The following is a 21,727-nucleotide window of genomic DNA, read 5'->3' as shown; positions in this document are numbered from 1 at the left end:
GCGGGAAGGGAGAGATGTTGGATCTAGGGGTGGGAGGCAAAGAAGGGAAGGGGGATGGGATTTGATATACCGTCTTTCTGTGCTTACAATCAAAGCAGTTTACCCATTGTTTTTGATTAAGTATGGGAACATGTACGTTTATCCTAAATGACTTTGATAAGGAGCAATATCATACAAGTGGTCAGATTCTATGGCTGGCAGCTGGAATAAATCCTTAGCATCTGTGAACCAGAAAAATTGGATGGGCCAATTGCTCTGTGTCTGCCATCATGTGACAGGTCACTGTAAAGTTAACTGCCACCATTGACACTTTATAAGCCTCTGACCGCCCATGTTGACTGCATTATCTGTTATATCTGATCAGCAGAGTTGCAATCACTAGCATACACGGCATATTTATTTATTTATTTATTTATTCATTCATTCATAATGCTTGATATACTGCAAGGGGGTCAGAAAGGCGTCTATGTGGGGGAAATTATTTATTGCACTTGTATCCTACGTTTTCCCACCTATTTGCAGGCTCAATGTGGCTTACAAAAACCTGTAATGGCTTCACCATTTCAGGGAGGAGAAATACATTTGGTGGTACAGAGATATAATAACAACAAGGCTAGCTGTCGATCTACTCAAGCAGTTATAGAAAGAGAATGCTTGGGTGGAAGTTTGCAAATATGGAGCACGGACTGGCTCTCCAACTAGGCCTGCATGGAGCAATTCCAGAGTGTGCAAATGCCAAGGACATCTCAAATGCTATAATCTACTCCTAAAAGGGGCCACTAAGATCTCCCTTTAATTGATAGCTTGTGTGTTTTTTTTCGCATATAAAATTGGGCTCATACAAATTCAAGGTCAACTAGCCCAGTGGGCTACCATAAGGATATTTCAAATTTATAATAACTTCTGCAAGTGGTGTAATCAGTACTGTCACCAAATAGCATTTATTAGTACAGTGGTACCAGAGAGATCAGCAGGTCTGTGCTTTAATTCTGGCATTTCTATTCCTCTTATCACCTAGAAAAAGACGTTAAATGCAGACCATAATCACATGTAAAACATATATTAGTTATAAATTATACCAACAATAAAAAAAAAGAAAAATACAAATTAGAACAGAGAGGTGTGCAGCAGATGGGTTTCCTGTACATGCTGAATGCAACTTCCAGCCCTGCTTTTCCTTCTGTGGTAGATCAGTAGGGCCTGGTTCATTAGGCCAACACAACTGGCACTACAGCCCACTTGCCATGCATACCTGTGCAATGTCTCTCAGGGTTTGCTGAAGCACCTCAAACTCTGTTCTCAAAGCTTCAATCTCATCTCCCTCTAGCACTGCCTGTTCCTTGACCTTCGTGGCCTCCTGCAATCAGACGTTAAAAGTGAAAACAGTAAGTTTCTCCTTCACACTGTTGCCCAAAGGGTCTCTTCACTCAGCAGCCCTTCCTGTCCTAGGTTTCAGGAAAGGATTCTCATAATGTTTCCTTATTAAACTCTACCTTCCTGAGAGTCTGGTGCCTGACATGAGAAGAAACTTAAGAGTCTTCACCCTATTGTGGGGTAATAAAAACATTTCCAGACTTTTTTTGAACTGTCTGGTATTATTTGAAAGCAAAGAGAAATTTGCAGCCCTGTTCAGGAGCACAGGAGTCCTCTCATAGGTCATTTGAAGAGGCAAAAGAGACTTTCCCCAATACTTACAAATTTGATACTTCTTAGAAATGGTGATAAAGAAGCAGCAGCACAGTGAAATTAGGCCTTACCTGCTAATTTTCTTTCCTCTAGACCCTCCAGACCGGTCAAGACGCTTGGGTTATGCATGCCTACCAGCAGAGGGAGACTGAGAACACCAACTTTGAACTCTGTACATATAACCTGTGCCTAACCAAATATATCAAGTATACGACTAGCAAAGCAGAGAAAACTCAACACCCAATTAGAAACTAAAAACAAACCCCTGTACCTGGAATCCCAAGAAAAAAAAACCCAAAGTGTGCTCAAGCAGTCCGAACGCAAACAGCACCCCGTACTGCACCGACATTGACCAAAAATTAAAGAAACATACTATGAAAAAGCCATAGCAGAACACAGGCTCAAAAAGATATCTGACACAATATGGGTGGGCTCTTGACCGGTCTGGAGGGTCTAGAGGAAAGAAAATTAGCAGGTAATGCCTAATTTCACCTTCCTCAGCAACCCTCCAGACCGGTCAAGACTCTTGGGAAGTACCAAAGCAGTATAAGATTAAGGGCGGGACCTCCGAAACCCAGAGGTCAACCCAGCAGCTCCAAAACTGGCATCCTTCCCTTGTCTGGACGTCAATTCTATAATGCTGCACAAAGGAATGCATAGAAGACCAAGCTGCTGCCTTACAAATGTCTTGCGGAGGAATAAAACTACTCTCCACCCAGGAAGCAGCTACTCCCCGGACAGAATGTGCCTTAAGCACCGATGGCACCACACACGCCCCTTCAACAAATAGGCCGAACCAACAGCCTCCTTCAACCACCGAGCAAGAGTTGCCTCACCTTTCTTAGGACCTCCAAACAAAACAAACAACCTATCTAAGGCCTGAAAATCCTGAGTCCTGCGCAAGTAAGAACGCAAAATGCACCTAACATCCAACTTGGCCAAGCGACGTTGAGAATGATAACCCAAACGATCACCCAACACTGGCAAAGAGATCACCTGATTCACGTGAAAAGTGGACACCACCTTGGGCACGAAGGAAGGCACCGTCGGCAATGTAACTTTCTCGTTAGAGAAAGACAAGAAAGGCTCCCTACAAGACAAAGCCTGAAGCTCCAAAATTCTATGCGCCAAAGAAATGGCTACCAAGAAAACTGCCTTCAGAGTAAGATCCTTACAGGTGCTGGAAGCCAAAGGCTCAAATGGAGGTCCTACCAGCGCCTCTAAAACTAGGTTCAAATCCCACGGAGGAACCACCGGACGATGCGGCGGACGGATCAACTTCACTGCCTTCAAGAAACGCACAACATCCAGAGAGGCCGCTAAGGATACCCCCTGAAACATGACAAGGCTGCCACCTGCACTTTCAGGGAAGACAGCGTGAGACCCCTGTCTAATCTGTCCTGTAGAAACTACAAAACTTCCGCTATTGAAACACGCAAGGGAAGATAAGCCCGCTCCTGGCATCAATTCTCGAAGATTCGCCACACATGCACATAAGCCAATGAAGTAGGCCTCTTACAAGAACGCAACATAGTATCAATTACCCTGGGAGAAAAACCTTTCTTCCTCAATTTGTGCCGCTCAAGAGCCAAGCCGTAAGTGAGAATGGAGAGGGATCAGCCATCTTGATCGGTCCCTGAACCAACCTTACCTCGGGCCCCAATGGTATCGGCTCCTGAACTGCCAACTGTACTAGATCTCCGTACCATGGACAGCGTGGCCAATTGGGAGCCACCAGGATCACTAGGCCCAAGTGTCGCTCGATTCGCTGCACTACTCGCCCTACCAATGGCCACAGAGGGAACACAAAGAGACAACTTGTGAACGGGCCACGGAAGAACCAATGCGTCAATCCCCTCGGCTCAAAGATCCCGCCGACGACTGAAAAGGCGAGGAACCTGGGCATTGTCGGCCGACGCCATGAGATCCATCACTGGACGACCCCATTCCAACACTATGCGATCGAAACGACTGATGAAGAGACCACTCTCTGGGATCTGTGTGCCTGCTCAGAAAGTCTGCACTCACATTGTCTACACCTGCCACGTGCACCACTGAGTGATCCTGAAGATGCACTTCCGCCCAGCTCAATAACTCTGCCGCCTCTACGGCCAGCGCTTGGCTCCTCGTTCCCCCCTGCCAATTTACATAAGCGAAGGCTGTGGCGTTGTCAGAAAGAATCCTGACCGCCCTGCCTTCGAGAAGGAACTGAAAGGACTGAAGAGCCAACTGAATCGCTCGCGTCTCCAGTCGGTTGATGGACCAGCGAGCTTCCTCCAACGACCAACGACCCTGGGCCACCTGCCCCAGGCAAAGACTTCCCCAGCCCCTCAGACTTGCATCCGTGGTGAGAACTACCCAGTCCGGAGGATCCAACGGCATGCCCTTCACTAGATTCGGAGTGTAAAGCCACCAGCGCAGGCTGCGGCGAGGGGCCTCCAACAAAAGAAGCTTCTCCTCCAACTGCTGGGTCTGAGGAGACCATCGATCCAACAGAGCCCCCTGCAACTGACGCATATGGGCCCTGGCACAAGGGACCACCTCTATCGCTGCCGCCATCAGATCCAGAACCTGAAGGTAAGAACGGCCGAGGGAGCCCTCTGTGCACAGAGCTGCTGAATCTGACCCTGCAACTTGGAAATGCGAGTGGACGTCAAAAACACCCGACCTTTCTCCATGTCGAAACACACCCCCAGGTACTCCAGGGACTGAGAAGGCACTAGCTGACTCTTGGCCGGATTCACCACCCAGCCCAGTGACTGTAAAAAGGATACCACCTGTGTGGTCACCTCCTCGCTTTCCAATATCGATTTGGCTCGAATCAACCAATCGTCGAGGTAAGGATGAACCAAAATGCCTTGCTTCCGCAGAGCTGCCGCCACAACCACCACCAAAACGAAGCACACAAAACTGGAAATGCTTCCCTAATACTGCAAAGCGAAGAAAACACTGATGCACCGCCTGGATGGCAATGTGCAAGTAAGCCTCTGTCCGATCCAGCGCGGGACGAATCCAAGATGGCGGCAGTTCCCACCAAAATCGGGACTGCTGCTGCAACTCCCGCTTGTGCTGCCTCAGCCCCATCTAAACATGCGACGAGAACCTCTCCCGCTAACAGCGGAGGCGCAGAGGAAGGAGGCTTGGGCTCTCCACAAAAACGTCACTGACCTCCCAATGCGTCTAACCCCCGATGAACACAAAACTGGCAACGAAGGAGTTTCCCCAACATCACAAACAGCGGGGGAAGAACTAAAGCCAAAGTTCCTAAATTTGCACACAAACCTACACATGGGCTTCACTGCAAGCCTCAGTTCTCCCAAGCAGCCAGACCGACACTGGTTCGAAACCGGAAAGCAGCTCTTCTCTACTTTTTTCTTTTAAACTTTATTTGAGCCCCGCTGCTACTAACCACAAGGCACTCAAGACTGCCGCCCTACCACAGCAGCCGAGGCACAAGGTTGCCCAAGAGGGAGAGCCAGCTAGGGGGAGGGCCCCGGCCACCCAGGTGTGACACCCCACGGGGAACGAAGGAGGGCCTCACCGGACCCACCACCCCCAACCCAAGGACACCGAGGAACCAGGCACAGGGATTTTTTTTTTTTCAATAAGCTAGGGAAGAGAAAATAAAACCAGCTAACCTAAGAAAATATCTAAGCCCTACCAGACCGGACAAGCTGCACAAGCTGCATGTGTACCCTCTGCTGGAGACTGAGAAATACTGGATATATTTGGTTAGGCACAGGTTATATGTACAGAGTTCAAAGTTAGTGTTCTCAGTCTCCTTCTGCTGGTAGGCATGCATAACCCAAGCGTCTTGACCGGTCTGGAGGGTTGCTGAGGAATTTTTGCCTTGCAAGGGTGGTCTGACCATTCGGGCAACAGGGCAGTGCCCAAAGGCCATTTGAAAACACAGCACCACCACCGCTGGGCACCGCGGGCAGGAAAGAGTAGGGTTCTTTCCTGTGCCACTAGACCACCACGGTCCTTCAAGGTAGGACCAGGGAGGGTGGCAGTGCAGCGGGCAGTGGCCGGGGGGGGGGGGGGGGGCAATGCCCTTTACTGCCCAGGGGCCCCAACCACTGTCAGTGCACCCCTGCTGCCTTGTTTGAGAATCTGAATGGCAAATGGAAAGGGAGGGAGTCAGTTGTCACATGATGGTGAGATTTAGCAGGCAGACTCAGAGCACATGAATACCAGGTTGTGCTTGGGACTGACCAAGGAACTGCATTAGAAAGGGGAAATAAATAAACAAGTAAAAAACAGGAAACACTTAGAACAGTTGTGAATAAAGACTCACGACAATGTAGCCCAGGAGAAGCTAGTTGAGCTGAATGCTCAAAGGAGTAGGAAGAAAGGTAAAAAAACACACAAAATAATCAGAAAAATAATGAAGCTGAACCAGGGTTACCACAATGTGCAAATAAACCAGTTTCTTAGATCAACGGTATGTAAACATTTCCCGAACATTCATTGCTGCTATCTTGAAAGAGAAATGATTGTGGGTCTTGAGGACAAGGTCTAAAAGTGAGATTCTATACTTGCCCTTTCCTACATGACCACCTCCTGGAAATGCTTAAGACCACTCAGATTATCACCTGATGCTGCCGATTATTTTCTGTTCTGAGAGTCCTAGAGCACTGAAAAGGATTAGAACCAAGGATTTGTGCAATCTCTTATTAGAGAAGGAGAAATTAGGTCTTACCTGCTGATTTGCTTTCCTTTAGTCCCTCCGGACTGACCCAGTAGTAGAAACCATCAGCCCAATCCTGGGCCAATCCGTAGGGACGCTAAGGAAGAGCACCTTAACCCTTCAGTTGCTATCCCAACACTCTGAACTGTAAGTCTGCAAAGCAGTCAATTACACATATTCAAAGAAATTTGTTCAACCTTCCCCCCACCTCCCTTTCCTCCATCCTGTGGCATTTCTCCTAGCAATTTCAGGACAGCTCGCTGCAGTCCACAAACTCACCCAGGTTATTCTACCTGTGACTATTTCGATTTATGGTAATGCACCAAGATCTAAGATATGCTGATTTTGCAACCCACTTAGTAATCTGTGTGCTCATACAACTTGAAAAACAGGGTATGAGGGACTGTCTTAAGAATTAACCATTAAACCAAGGGGCTCAAACAGCACTCTTAGGTACCACAAACAGATCTGCTTTTCACAGTATGCGATTAAAATCATTTTGGGTAGCCTGAAAAACAGATGTTTTAAGTTAAGGACTGACTTTGCTATCTATTCTGCAGAGAATATGCAGCCCAAAACACTTCCCAGAGAAGCAGGATGTCCATCTCTGCCCCAGAGGAAGGTCACAGCACAGGATCTCCAACCTAAGACCTGTCTAGAACTTCCCAGAGAACAGACAGAGGAAGCAGAGAAACCTCTTTCCCCAGGAACTCACCAGGGTTTCCAGCTTCTGGCTCAAAGCCTCTACGCTTCTCTCTTTTTCAGTGATCTGACTCTTTAAGCGTTCAACTGTTACCATCAGTTCTGTGGCTCTGCAAGAATGAGCAGGTAAAGCAGGTAAAAAAATACTGTGAAGAATGGATATATAGACAGATACAGGCCATTAAGAACAAGACACCACATGAGGCATAAGAATATAAGAGTTGTCATACTGGGACAGACCGAAGGTCAATCAAGTCCAGTATCCTGTTTCCAGCAGTGGCCAATCCAGGTCACAAGTACCTGGCAAGATCCCAAAAGATCAAAGGGGGCAATTCTAAAAAGAGGATGCCAAGGGTGCATATAAATCATTAGAATATTGGCATAAATGAGTGCATTGATGCACACTGCAATGTTCCAATATTCCAGCTACATGTTTTTCTATAAAGATGCTTAAATGTGATAGCACATAATTTGAACATGGGCAGTCTTGGTGGAGCATAAATTATACAATACTACAATTTGTATGATTGGGGGTTTTGTTTTTTGTTTATTTAGTAATCTAGACACAAGCATTTGCACCATCTTTATTTATCATATCTATATTCCACTTAATCTAAGCGGATAACAATGAAACAAGCATAAAAGCATCATAAAACAATAGAAAATATCACACAAACACAAAATCCCATACATATACAGAAGTTCTTAATTCTGTTTTTTCAGGCATGATTCTCTACATTTCACATCATACACATACGCCTTCTGCTGGTGTTTTTTTTTTTTTATTTTACTGCCTTTTGTCTTAGTACTACTGGCACTCTTTAAGCATTATATGCACTTTTACATTCATCCCTTTTTTTTTTACACATCGTCTCTATCATCGATCTCTATGTAGACTACAATTTCAGTGATTCTTGTTATCCTTTTGTGCTGTCTAATTTAAGGCACCTTCTATGCCGTTGGTTCTAATTCGTCAGCTTCTTTCATCTTTCTGATGACACCATACACACGTGCCCTCTGTTGGCAATCCACTTTTTTTCTTTGTCTTCAACACCGCTGGCACTCTATAGTATTGCATGCACTTTTTAAAATTTTAATCACACGTTGCCTTTATTGTATATTACACTTCCTTTTTTACATATCGATCTTCACGTAGACTGTTTTTCTTTCTACACACATCGTTCTTTATTTCTAGTGTTCCTTCCATCTTTTGTGCTGTCTTAATTTAGGCACCTTTTGTGCTGTTTCTCATACGTTATCTCTTGATGACATGCATGTGCTATCTTTTGCTGCCTTTCTGACCTGTTTAAAACTTTGATTCACACACCATTCGTATTTTAGAAGCTGTCAACCAGAATTCACTGGTAGCGCATGTCTCCGAGACTATTCACTCTCCTAATGAACGGTCTTTTTCAAGGCACTGTATTCTTTATTCATTAGCAGCATATCACTCACTGTTTCTGTAGCACTAAGTCCTTTTATTTTTGTTTTGTTTCTTCTCACTGCTTTTCTTTGGGCTAAAGAACATTGTTTAGATGAAACACTGGTTTTCAGTTTCTTCAGTAAGCCCATATATTGCATCTGCCTGTCTTTTTACATTGAAAAATCTGAACCCCTTTTTCATATTTTCTTTGTGTGGTTACGTCATTGACGGCCTCTTTTTTCAGGTTCGCTATGAGATTCTGAAATTGTGACAGTTTAGATGACATGATGGTTTTAAGTTTCATTAGTGAGCCCATATATTACATTTTCTGAACTCCGTTTTCACCTTTTTTAATGTGTGGTTAAATATTGGTGCTTCTTTGTCCCAGTTCGCTATGATATTTTTGGCCTTTCTTCATTGCAAATGTGATATGATTTTCCTATAATGAATGCTGTGTCTCATTCGGGAGGAAACTCTGCTGCTGTTTTCTTAGAACTGCACAGTAGTGTTTTTTCTACGTTTTCTTTTCTTTACAAGCACAGTCTGTACCCATTGGAAGATGTTATTTATTTATTTGTTAGTTTGTTTGTTTGTTGCATTTGTATCCCACATTTTCCCACCTCTTTGCAGGCTCAATGTGGCTTACAATACATCATGAATAGTGGAAATAAGAAGAGAATAGACATTTGGTATTACAGAAGGATTTTGGGTTACATGATAATGATAAACAAGAAACTAATATAACAAGAAACATTATAAACATGATGGTAATATAGCAAGAGAACATAATAAAACAGTTTTGGTACATGTGGGAGAGTTCACATGTGTTGATCTTTATGGTATGTCCTGTCAAAGAGATGGGTCTTCAGTAGCTTGCGGAAGTCTGTCAGTTCATAGATCGTTTTTAGGTTGCGCGGCAGTGCGTTCCAGAATTGTGTACTCAAATAGGAAAAAGTTGATGCGTGCGTTAGTTTGTATTTTAGACCTTTACAGTTGGCGAAATGAAGTACTGGTCTCCATATCTCAAAAAAGATATAGTAGAATTGGAAAAGGTACAGCGAAGGGCGACGAAAATGATAGTGGGGATGGGACGACTTTCCTATGAAGAGAGGCTGAGAAGGCTAGGGCTTTTCAGCTTGGAGAAGAGACGGCTGAGGGGAGATATGATAGAAGTGTATAAAATAATGAGTGGAATGGATCGGGTGGATGTGAAGCGACTGTTCACGCTATTCAAAATACTAGGACTAGAGGGCATGAGTTGAAGCTACAGTGTGGTAAATTTAAAACGAATCGGAGAAAATTTTTCTTCACCCAACGTGTAATTAGACTCTGGAATTCGTTGCCGGAGAACGTGGTACGGGCGGTTAGCTTGACGGAGTTTAAAAAGGGGTTAGATAGATTCCTAAAGGACAAGTCCATAGACCGCTATTAAATGGACTTGGAAAAATTCCGCATTTTTAGGTATAACTTGTCTGGAATGTTTTTACGTTTGGGGAGCGTGCCAGGTGCCCTTGACCTGGATTGGCCACTGTCGGTGACAGGATGCTGGGCTAGATGGACCTTTGGTCTTTCCCAGTATGGCACTACTTATGTACTTATGTAAGTCTATCAGGTCTGACATGTAGGCTGGGGCATCGCCATGAATGATTTTATGAACTAGGGTACATATTTTGAACGTGATGCGTTCTTTGAGTGGGAGCCAATGTAACTTTTCTCGTAGGGGTTTAGCACTTTCATATTTTGATTTTCCGAATATGAGTCTAACTGCAGTGTTCTAGGCTGTCTGGAGTTTTTTGACAAGCCGAATAGATTTTTCAGCAAAACTGTCCTAAGAGCGATTTATTAGATATTTATTCTGAAACATCTCTTTTTCTCTTAAGATCTGTAGTATTTTCCTTTTTTCAAGTTTACCCATTATCCCATAATGTTGCTCCATTCACTTTGATGTGGTTCATTCATTTTTTCGTCGATTCTCTCGTAGTGTTTAACTATATTTATGTACTTTGCTTCCCACCAATGCTTCCTTTCCATTAACATGTGATGCATGTTAATATATGTTCCGCAATATTAGCATTGCTCTGTTCACCATTTTTGATGAAGTTTAGAGAAATCTTTTATCCAACTATTCCCTTACAGCCTTTCCACACATCACCCATATTTATGTACTTTGCTTTACATTTATTGAAGGCTTTTATCTATATGTTCCGATATAGTTAACATTCAATTGTAATCAGTGAGTTGTAGGTTTTCACACTTCTCCCCTCTTCTATCAAGGATATTATCTATATAAAACCTTTGTGTTTGTTTCAAACCCCTATCACCAATTGAGTCTCTGAAGATAGTCACACATAAGTCTTATTTCTACAATAGAAGACATTCATTCGTGACTGTTATAGTTACAATTTGGTTCTCTTACGCACATTTATACAGACATGAACTGTTTATGTGTTTGTTCATGTCATACTTTATTTCTATAGTCATTAGCTGTTTCTTTATACAGTACTTACCCATTCTTTTTAATTCAAACTTTTTCTGACAATGTGATTTGTTCAATTTATTTTTCATCACTTGTTTCTAGTGCCTACAGTTGCATGCACATTTTAATTGATAAATTAGCTGCTAATTGGCACTGGAGTTGATTGGAACTAATTTACAGTTATGTGCATTTACTGCACTTGTAATTCTATAACCATATTGCACAACTTCTACAGCGTGTAACTGAATGGGGGTGTGGACGTGGGAGGGGTACGGCCAGCACTTATGCGCTGTAACATTTAGACCTGGGTATTTACACCAGCCATCGATACGGTGTACGCGGAACAACAGCAATTATGCACTTAGCGCAAAGCATCCCGGCACCTAACTTTAGGTGACCTGTAGAGACCACAAACATCAGATTGTATCTGAGAACACTCCCTGCTCGCACAAATGTGTGTTCTTACCGAGCACCCAGCTCTGCTTTTTCCGTGTCACATCTGACCTGCAGCTGGATCATCTGCCGCACTTTGTCCTTCAGCTGCTCTTCCAGCTGTGCCAGCTGCAGGGCCTGTCGCTCCACAGCCACCGCACTGTTGCTCTCTGAAACTCGCAGATTACTGCTCACATGTAGGCAGGAAGAATGGAGTGTGCGACATAACCGGGACATCTCATTCCGCACTTCAGACAGATCTCTATATACACAGCACAATGTTGAAAATATTATATTTTACAGAATAGGAACAAAATCAGCATTTTCATTAATCTTTGTCTTGGGAGAGAAAGCAGTTATGGATTCAGCTCACGCCTTTTTCAGTAGTAGCTCCTTGTGACTCTGGGCAAGTCACTTAACCCTCCGTTGCCCCATGTAAGCCGCATTGAGCCTGCCATGAGTGGGAAAGCGTGGGGTACAAATGTAACAAAAATTAAAAAAAAATAAAGTAAGTGTTTTCCCATCCATGGAGGGCTTCCAGTCTAAAAGGCCTGATATTCTGTGGAACTTATCCAGCTAGGAGTGGCTCCCACCTAGGTTAAGTGCCACTCATCTGGACCAGCCACTGATTTTTAGTGGCATTATCTGGGTAATTTCACTGAAAATTATTCAGCACCAGTTATCTGGGTACCACCAATATTCAGCTGCACATATGCAAAACAATCCAACATTTACACCTGTAAATTGGCACATACATGTAAATAGTAATTTTAGAGTGCCCCTATTTATAAATGTAAACACACAGGGACTGATATTCAGAGAAGCTTAGCCAGGTAAAGGTCGATCTAACCAAATAAGTCCCGCTCGCCTGGTCATATGCAGATTTTGGCAGCACTATCTGGAAAATGCTACTGAAAATCAAGACAGACCACTTCAGCAGTATCCGGCCAGGTAGTGCTTGTAAGTCTCGGGGCAGTATCAGACCAAATATCAGTGGTACCCATGTAACCTCTGGTGGCCGCCTTATAATCCAATACTCAGCACCAGTATTTGGGTTTGCTCCAGCACTAAATATTCATGTATAGATCAAATAAAGAAAAAAATAAAACTTATTAATGGGAGGTCAACATTCAGTTATTTCAGAACATTCTAATAAATATGTATTATAAACTGGCTTCAAGGATCAAGATTTTGGCAGTTCTGTTTGATCATACACTGTCCTTGGAATACAAATGAAATTGTTAATTAGGAAATCTTTTCTCTTGATGAGAAAGATAAGACGGATATGATATTTTTTAGGGAGGCAGATTTTCGAATATTAGTATATGCATTGCTCCTGTTTCACATTGATTATTGTAACATTATTTTTTAAAGATTGTCCTACCGTCTTACTAAATTTACAACCATATAGAATATGGCAATAAGGCTGATCCTTTCTTTGCCTAAAAACAGAGAATAACTCCTTTCTTAATTCACCTCCACTGGTTGCCGGCTGAGGTCAGCATTTTGTTTAAATTCTTTTGTATCCTTTCTAAAATTCAACAAGGGTTTGGCTCAATATTGTATGTACTCTTTCGAACTTAAAAACTATTCATTATGTGCTGTGTCAACCTTTTCCTTTCCAAATCCTAAAGTGATAAAAATCAAGGAATCTCTTTGATGCATCTTTTGCATATCAAGCAGCAAAGAATTGGAAAATTTACCAGTTTGTATTTGCTCTATTACAAATTATGGAGAAATTAGATCTTACCTGCTAATTTGCTTTCCTTTAGTCCCTCCGGACCGGACCAGGATTGGACTGATGGGTTGTGCTCGCCTACCAGCAGGTGGAGACTGAGAAAAAACTCTGACTCTAGAGAGCCAATAGGAGCCCTGGCCATGTGACCTTAGCCTCAGTATTTGAATAACAAAGCAGGAAAGAAAGAAAGACCTTCTGTGCCGTATGGAATCCTAGCAGCCACAAAGCACTCGGCAACGCCAAGTATCAGAGCTCACCAGCAACTCTCACCAGAGAAGTGGTATGGCCCGATATGTATTACAGCTCACCAGCAACTCTCACTAGAGAAGTGGTATGGCTCACTTGTACTATAGCTCACCAGCAAATCTCACCAGAGAAGCGATATGGCTCACATGTAATATAGCTCACCAGCAACTCTCCCCAGAGAAGTGGTATGGCTCACGTATAATATAGCTCACCCGCAACTCTCACCAGAGAAGTGGTATGGCTCACTTGTCTTATAGCTCACCAGCAACTCTCACCAGAGAAATGGTATGGCCCACTTAAGATTTTATATATATTCCATCAACTGAGCTTACCAGCAACTCTCACCAGAAAAGTGGTAAATCATATTTAAGGTTTTATAGATATTCCAGCAACTGAGCTCAGCCACAACTCTCACCAGAGAAGTGGTATGGCGTATTTAAGGTTTTATAGATAGATTCCAGCAATTGAGCTCACCAGCAACCACCAGAGATGTGGTATAGACCACGTAAAGTTCTGTATATATATAGTATTGTTCCACGAATCGTAAAGGAATGAATACACTTCCTACTGAATACACTTCCTACTTAATAAAAGAAGCTAAAGAGTAGAGAGAACATGGGAGGGGCCTGGTCCGGTCCGGAGGGACTAAAGGAAAGCAAATTAGCAGGTAAGATCTAATTTCTCCTTCCTTAGCGTCCCTCCGGACCGGACCAGGATTGGACTGATGGGAAGTACCAAAGCAGTAATCTGAAGGGAGGGACCCTATGAAAACTGCAGAGAAATGTTCATGCTGCATAGACCACCTGGCGACAACTAACATGTAGTGTGTCCCAATGAGCAAAATAAAATGAAACTAGGACTAAGTTGCCAACTTACCAATGTGCACCGAGAGCACCAAAAATCGCCGTAGTAAGAATAGAGCCCGCTTCTGAAGTTGTGGAATATGTTGTAATACGCTGTGGAACTGCCCTCTCAGCGAGAAGAGAAATAGACATTCTCATTTCCTTGATCCTTCGCGATATAGCGGGTTAGAAACAATGAAAAACTTTTACGCCTACTGGCTAGAAGGACAAAACCAATAAGAAAAAACCGATTGGGAAAGGTGAAAACTTTAAACTACAGCAGACCGAAAAGAAGTTACCAACTGTAGAAGTATTCCACACATAGATCTACTTGCTGCAATGGCTACTGGGAAATACTGCTTGAAGAGGAAAACTTTATAGAAAAAGTTATGGCTACTAGAAAACAGAACTTTAAGAGTCTGTTCACCTAGTTCACCTAGCTGGTGGACGAAGCGGGAGGTACAGGTGCAGGACTCCTTTAAGAAACCGCTTTGACAGTGGATGCTGCATAAGCGTGCGGTTGTCAACAGTATCATGCATCACTGATAGAGCTGCCAAATGAACTCTAATGGATGAGTAAGACAGACAAGATTTCGCAAGATGCAGAAGATATTCCAAAACATGCAAAATGGATACTGTTTGTGGAATGAAGTGGCGAGAGGAGTACCACAGAGTGAACCGTCGCCACTTTGATTCATAGGACTTTAATGTAGATTTCTGTCTGGAAGCAATTAAAACTTGAAGTACTTCCTGCGAAAATATCAAAGATGTTGCAGACCCAGTAACCACGCCATAAGTTTGAGTGACTGGGGGTCCGGATGTAGAAGGGTGCCTTGGTTCTGCGTAAACACCTAGTGAGATGATGGAAGAAACGCATAAAGAAGGTTGAAAAACCCCTGCTGGACGTTGGCATCTGTCCCTGTCTCCGTCAAGACTGTTGCTGAACGGAAGAAGCAAGAAATGTTCGTGAGCCTGAAGGCAAAAAGAGATAGCCCTGAAGTGTCGCAGTGAGGAAGTAAGGCTGAAAAAATGAGAGTCCATTCACCTAAACGCAGGGTGACACAACTAAGAAAAAATGAGTACAAACTCAAGAGTATACTCTTAACTCCTCCTTGGCGGATGACATAACCCATTGCCATGGCAAGGACCAACATAGCTCTCTCCGCCTTGTTTGTCAGTAGGGAAAACAAAATTCACCCGAAGGTAAAACGAATTGCTGAGGTCCCCCAGAAAAAAAATATATAAAAACAAGCTTCTGCCAAAAAGTGTACTGCACGAAGCATCCCAATGACAGAACTAAGGTTCTTGAGATAACTAGATGACACTTAAATAGCGCGATTGATGACCCTGAGATTCGCAATAGGATGAAGGAAAATTCCTTCTTGGGCATTAGAAAGTAAAATTGCATTCTGCAGAATAGAGCGAGAAAATGGCCGAAGGCCCAAGGTCACCAAGAAAAATATAAACTGGGATGTTTGCAGAGGAGACAAAAGACTGTGCGCCAACCTGACTAAACAAAGAGAAAATCAGAGATATCTGATGAGAGATCAAATGAGAGATCAAATGAGAGGCCTGGCTACAATCACCACCCAACCTAGAGACTGTAAGAAATGCAACACCCGGTGCGTGACCTGAGAACTCTGCTGATAAGACTTTCTCCAATTAGGCAGTCGTCTAGGTAAGAATGAAATGACCCTAAGAGCGCAATGAACATCCTCTTAGATCTATAAAAGAACGGAAGAGAGAGTACTGCTGAAAATGACCGGTTAATGCATAAGCAAAAAACTAGCCATTCTCTGGACCCTGAGGAGAAGAGGAAGGGTGACCAAGGACACCAGTTAAATAGGGCTACAAACTCCAACCCTATCTCTATGGCGTTCCATAGTTGGGTAAGTTCTGAATATAGAAAGTTCTGAATATAGGAGTCCACCAGCTATGGTAGTACGCTCCGGACAGAAAAAAATTGTCCCAGTATGAACGTCTGATTCACCGGCCTGTAATTTCTTGGATCTCCCTAATCCACATACCACTAATCCACGTACCACGGTCATGCGTCCTCCCTCACTGAGATGTAGATTGTAAGCTCCTTTGAGCAGGGAACGTCCTTCTTTGTTAATTTGTACAGCGCTGCGTAACCCTAGTAGCGCTCTAGAAATGTTAAGTAGTAGTAGTAGTAGTAGTACCAGACTCACACCCAATAGATATGAATGTTGAGCTTGTTTCAGGTTAAAACACCGAACCTAGGTCCCCAGTGTTCCTAGTGGTGAACAGCCATGGCAAATATTGTATGCGTTAGTTTGCAGAATTACTGCAAAGCCTTGCTTTTGGAGCAGAGATTTCTGTTCGATACTCTCGTGAGAGGTTTTTTTTTTTTTTTTTCTTTAATGCTGTTCTGGCTGTAGAAAGGTGGACATTTGAGCTTCCCCAGAATGGCAAAACTTATGTACCTATGCCCATTAGATATGAATGCTGGACTTGATGGACTTTAGGCCTTACCCAGCATAACCATACTTATGTACCTATGGTATAAATACACAGGAAGTGAGTGAATCCCCTTCCAATTGAAAGAACACTCTGGAGTGAAGGCGCATAGAATGAAAATGAAAAAGGACAAACTTGGAAATTACCTGTAACGAAAAAAGTGAAGTTGTGCCACAGCCACTTGGTGAAGGCAGTGTAGACAAGACTGTATCTGAATTCAAGAAAGCTTGATATAACATCAGGTCTCTAAGGAAGAGGAAGAGATAGCAGATGGTATGTATAGGCATACTGGACCAAACCAGGATGTTTATAATCTGCCAATGCTGAACTGATAGAGTAGAGACAAACACGAGTAGATGGTTTGAGGACCGTCCACTATCTTTAAGTGAAAGGATGACTTTATTCTCTAAGTGACCATATGTCCTGTAAAAACCAGAAGAAAGCTAAAATGAAATATGAGAGGCTTCAAGGCAGTTGGAAAAGAAGGGAAGACATGAATAAAGCATGCCTGCTAAGGCAGCTGAGTGACTGGGAGCTTGGTAGACAGGACTGTCCCTCAGAGAATATGAAAGAGCTGATATATCCCCATGGCATCTGAACAATATACTGTATGCCTCTAGAGAAGGCTTCTTAAAGCCGGAAAAAGAAAACACTGTATAACACTACAGCCATTGAGAGTGATTGTCTGTTAAGTTCTTAAAACACTATATAACATCATAGGCATGGAGTAAAATGCTTGAAAGGAACTAAGATATTATGGTCAGAATTGCAAAGTACCAATCAATTGACTCTTAGACAATGTAGTCCTATTCATCAGGGAATGAGAAAGACAGAAATTTACTCTATGCCTATAGAGAAAGTTTCTAAAGTTCTTAAAACACTGTATAATACTACAGCTATTGAGGAAAATGCTTGAAATGAATTATGATATTATATTATGATAAGATGTAGATTTTCCACCAGGCAATGAAAAATGACTGAGCACCAGAAAAAACTAGTGTTAACAGCCCCGTGATACATAGAAATTTAAAAGAAGAAAAGCTTGTTATATATCCATATATGAAAGGAGCCCCCTTTCAACCAAATATTGCCTGCTGATGTGAAGAGCATTTTAGAATACGCCGTTCAGCACATACAAAAGTGTACACATTTTGGAGCCGAACTGCTCTATGAACTGCAGCCTTACCTTCAGCAGAGAGATCCCCGACTGATAAGATGGAGGGAGAAACAAAATGGCCGCTGTTCGCGCCACTGGCCCCGTGGCAATCGACAGCGCGCCCGACACCTCCGAACAAGCGGAGCCCAGTGGAACGTTGAAGAAACAACAGCCGGCGAAAAAGGCCCCGAAAAAACCGGAGGCAGCACCGGACCCGAAGAAACCTAGAAGGGAGAGCAAAATTTACACGTTCCGGCTGCGTGAACTGCGCGACGCTGACCGACAGCAGCTGTTTGAACTTTTAAGCCATATCGGAAAAAACAGGTGGCCGCGCTTACGCGGTTCGCACCTTTCTTTTTTTTTTTCTTTTCATTTGTTTAAACTGCCGCCGCCGCCAAAACGCAAGAAAATGGAGGAAATTAAATCTGACGAGAAAAATCGCTGTTTAAAGTCACAGATACTGAATTATTTTCTTCTGTTTGTTTTTTTTTTTTATAACCCCTCAATCATAATAAAACACTGGAGCTGCCTGCTCGTTAGAAGTCTGGGGAAAGAAAGGCTGCTTCTTTGAATTTCCTTTTATTTGATTTAATTCTTTTAAAGCAGCTACCTGTTAAAAGTGGCTGCCTCTCCCAAAGACGGTACACCTTTCCAGAGAAAGGGACGGCCCTTCCCTGCTAAGCCAGGGAGATGGGGAGGAAGGGGGGTGGACTCGAGACACCCGAGTTTAACACCCCCGAGGCTGTCAAAGAAAGAAGAGAAAGGAAACCCTGTCAAGCCTCTAAATAAGATTCCAGGCACAGAAGAATTATCACAAATATCTGTAATATCTAAAGAGAAAAGGAGAGAGACTAATGGGCTCACTTCCTACCTGCTGGGAGACTGAGAAAATACTGGGGCTAAGGTCACATGGCCAGGGCTCCTATTGGCTCTCTAGAGTCAGAGTTTTTTCTCAGTCTCCACCTGCTGGTAGGCGAGCACAACCCATCAGTCCAATCCTGGTCCGGTCCGGAGGGACGCTAAGGAATGTCTATTTAGAAGAACTTTGAAGGCTTTTTTTGTATCAGAAGTATATTTTGGGCAACTGATACATATGAATAATTTTAGATATATTTTAATTAGTAATTTTCCTAGTATTTGTTTTTCATGGTAACTGACAAATTTGTATGTTGTTTTATAAACAGCAGTAAACCACTTTTATAGGTATTTGCAGTATATAAGAGTCATATTATTCTATGTTAAAATACTATGGTCAGTGTCTGAAGTCAAGACAACTTCTCTTGCAATAGGTGAATGTTTTAAATATTTGTAATGTCTCTTTATATCTATATGTTTTTATTCATTTTATGTTATTTATATGTTTTGATTTGAATAGACTCCTGACGCAGGCCTGTAGGGCCCAAACACAGCTGTGTCGAGTCCCTTTCTCCCTGCTATCCTTTGGCTAATAAAGTGTTTTAATTTTTTATAAACAAGTGTCGTCTTTTTCATATTTCTTTACTTTTTTATGCATTTGTATTTTTAAATACAAATTTGATACTTTCTTGTTTTTAATTTTTGATTATTTTTGCTTTTGTTAGTCATCTTCGCTGTTTTGCTTTTTTGAAGTCAAGACTGACCATGGTGCTTAAATATCAGGGTGTAAAGTCTGTACCTCAGGCAAGAGTGGGTTAAGTGCAGAAGAAAAGATCCAGCAGGAAGCACTGTAGGGAACGGTGTGCCTGTAGTCCCAGTATCTCCCAGCAACAGCACCATCTGTGGGTGAGATCATGGCTCCCAGTTTCCTCCATCAGGAGGCACTACAGGGAATGGTACAGGAGTGCTAGCTGTGTTTTACCCAGCAGAAGGTGCTGTAGGAGCGCTAACTAGGGATCGCTCGATTCAGAGCATTTTAATACAATACAACCTTGTTGGCAGAATATGCACAACACTGGCACAGATCTTGAGTCTCCTCATGTTTTTTTCTGACCTTTCTGTCATAGTTTTCATCTCGCTGAAGAGTCGTCGAAAGCCCACAACTTGTCTCCAGAGGGTAAGCAGCCGGCCATGCTCATTACTGAAGTATGTATTGAAAGACTGTTGTAAAGACAGAAACAGGACTATGGTAAGCAGAGCAAAAATTAGAACAGGGTCTGCCTGACTGTTGCATTCCCTCTTTCCCTCTAAGATTGAATTCATGCTCCTAATGTTGGTAACTAGGTCAGTTTACCAGTCATTAGGACACAGCCATTCACAACAAAACAAACAATGTAGAATAGATTTTTAAAAATGTAGAAACAAAAGTCATACATGAGAGACAGTATTGCAGTGCCTATCCCCTCTCCCACCATCCCCTGCGTGAGCTCCCTTTATATAAGGCAGTCAAGGGACAAGTATCTTCATTACACCATAATTGGTCAATCTTATACCTTGTTACCCCTATTCATAGTTAACCTTTTTTACACTTGTGAATCACATCAATATGTCCTTTATTCAGTAAAATACATGTTATGCTTTAATCCTAAGGCAAACTATCTGGAGTCTTAGAGCTTGTCCTATCTGTCTCTAATTATCAGCTTTGAAAGATGAGATCAACAAACTCCAGAAAGAATTAGCTTCAACTAGATGGGTCACAGTAGGCTCAGGTAGACTAAGATCTGTGACACAGAAATTCTCACCTTCCCAACCTTTGCCCGTGCCAAATTCTTTTCCTGCGCTCCATCATTATGATAATGGAAAAATAAGTACTGTGGTGGAACCAGAGGCTATGAAAGTAGCTCAACCCAAGAATCACCCCCCAAAAAAGATTGGTGAAAAGCAGAAAACTCTTACTGCTCGTAGACTCCATTATCAGAGGCATTAACTTAGGAACACAGTTCAAGGGTTCCAACCTAGTGAAATGCCTTCCAGGGTCTTCAGCTACAAGATGTACCGACCAGAATCTGAAAGTGATCCGAGAAGAGAGTGAGGCTTCGAATATTGATGTTGTAATTCACCTGGGGACAAATGACCTGGCCAACAATAGCAAATTTACAGCAGAGAGAGCATTCCAGAAGCTTGGGGAGGGACTGAAATCTTTGGTTCGGACTGTGGCTTTTTCTGACGTAATTCCCACGTGGGGGAAGGGAGAAGAAAAGCTACGCAAAACAGTGAAGTTCAATAAGTGGCTTGAGTCTCGGTGTAAAGAAGAAGGTTTTAGTCACATAGGCACATGGGGTAATACGTGGAAAAATAACAGGCTGTACTGTAATGATAGGCTACATCTTTCGGTGACGGGAAAAAGGATCCTTGGGGAGAAATTCAGACAGTATGTTTCTAGACATTTAAACTAAAAGGTGGGGGTGACAAAATGAAACGAGGGAATTCGGAATAAACTTGATGGCAGAGGGAAATGTCATCTAAATACAGGTTCCATCTTCTCTTTCCAGGACAATCCATAAAGCTTCTTCCATTCCCCAGGTGCCCCGCATTTCGGCCGCTCTGATATTGTCTCTCACATACAGCGCCACTCCTCCACCCCTTTGGCCCTCTCTAGCCTTTCTAAAAAGATTATAGCCCGGTATAGTTACATCCCATTCATGGGAATCATTGAACCACGTCTCTGTAATAGCAACAATATCCAAGTTCTCTTCAAACATCAGGGCTTGCAAGTGTTGAACCTTTTTACCTAGACTATGAGCATTTGTTGCCCAGTTTTATAAATCTGACAATAAGATCTTGCAATGAAAAGAAGGCACAGGTACCAGATATGAGATCTATTCATTATGTGGAAACAACAAAACTACATTTTCTATTGCAGGGCCTTTAATGTGGAACAGTTTGCCAGGCATGTTACGCTGCTGTCCATCTTTGAAACAATTTAAGAAATATTTTAAC

General features: G+C 42.9%; 1 protein-coding gene across 1 annotated transcript in view; it reads right to left on the bottom strand.

Annotated features, from left to right (window-relative positions):
- Window positions 1-21,727, bottom strand: part of CROCC (ciliary rootlet coiled-coil, rootletin) — a 198,438-nt gene that overhangs the window by 125,928 nt on the left and 50,783 nt on the right. The window contains exons 8-11 of the mRNA XM_030222563.1: window positions 19,842-19,948; window positions 11,444-11,671; window positions 7,092-7,188; window positions 1,253-1,357 (exon numbers count right to left, since the gene is read on the bottom strand). Coding sequence (XP_030078423.1) covers window positions 1,253-1,357; window positions 7,092-7,188; window positions 11,444-11,671; window positions 19,842-19,948 — 537 coding nt within the window. The remainder of the gene's footprint in view (window positions 1-1,252; window positions 1,358-7,091; window positions 7,189-11,443; window positions 11,672-19,841; window positions 19,949-21,727) is intronic.

Source organism: Microcaecilia unicolor, chromosome 13 (genome assembly GCF_901765095.1).
Source record: "Microcaecilia unicolor chromosome 13, aMicUni1.1, whole genome shotgun sequence".
Lineage (NCBI taxonomy): Eukaryota > Metazoa > Chordata > Amphibia > Gymnophiona > Siphonopidae > Microcaecilia > Microcaecilia unicolor.
Note: the sequence above shows the minus strand (reverse complement) of the source record. Positions and strands in the feature narration are given on the sequence as shown.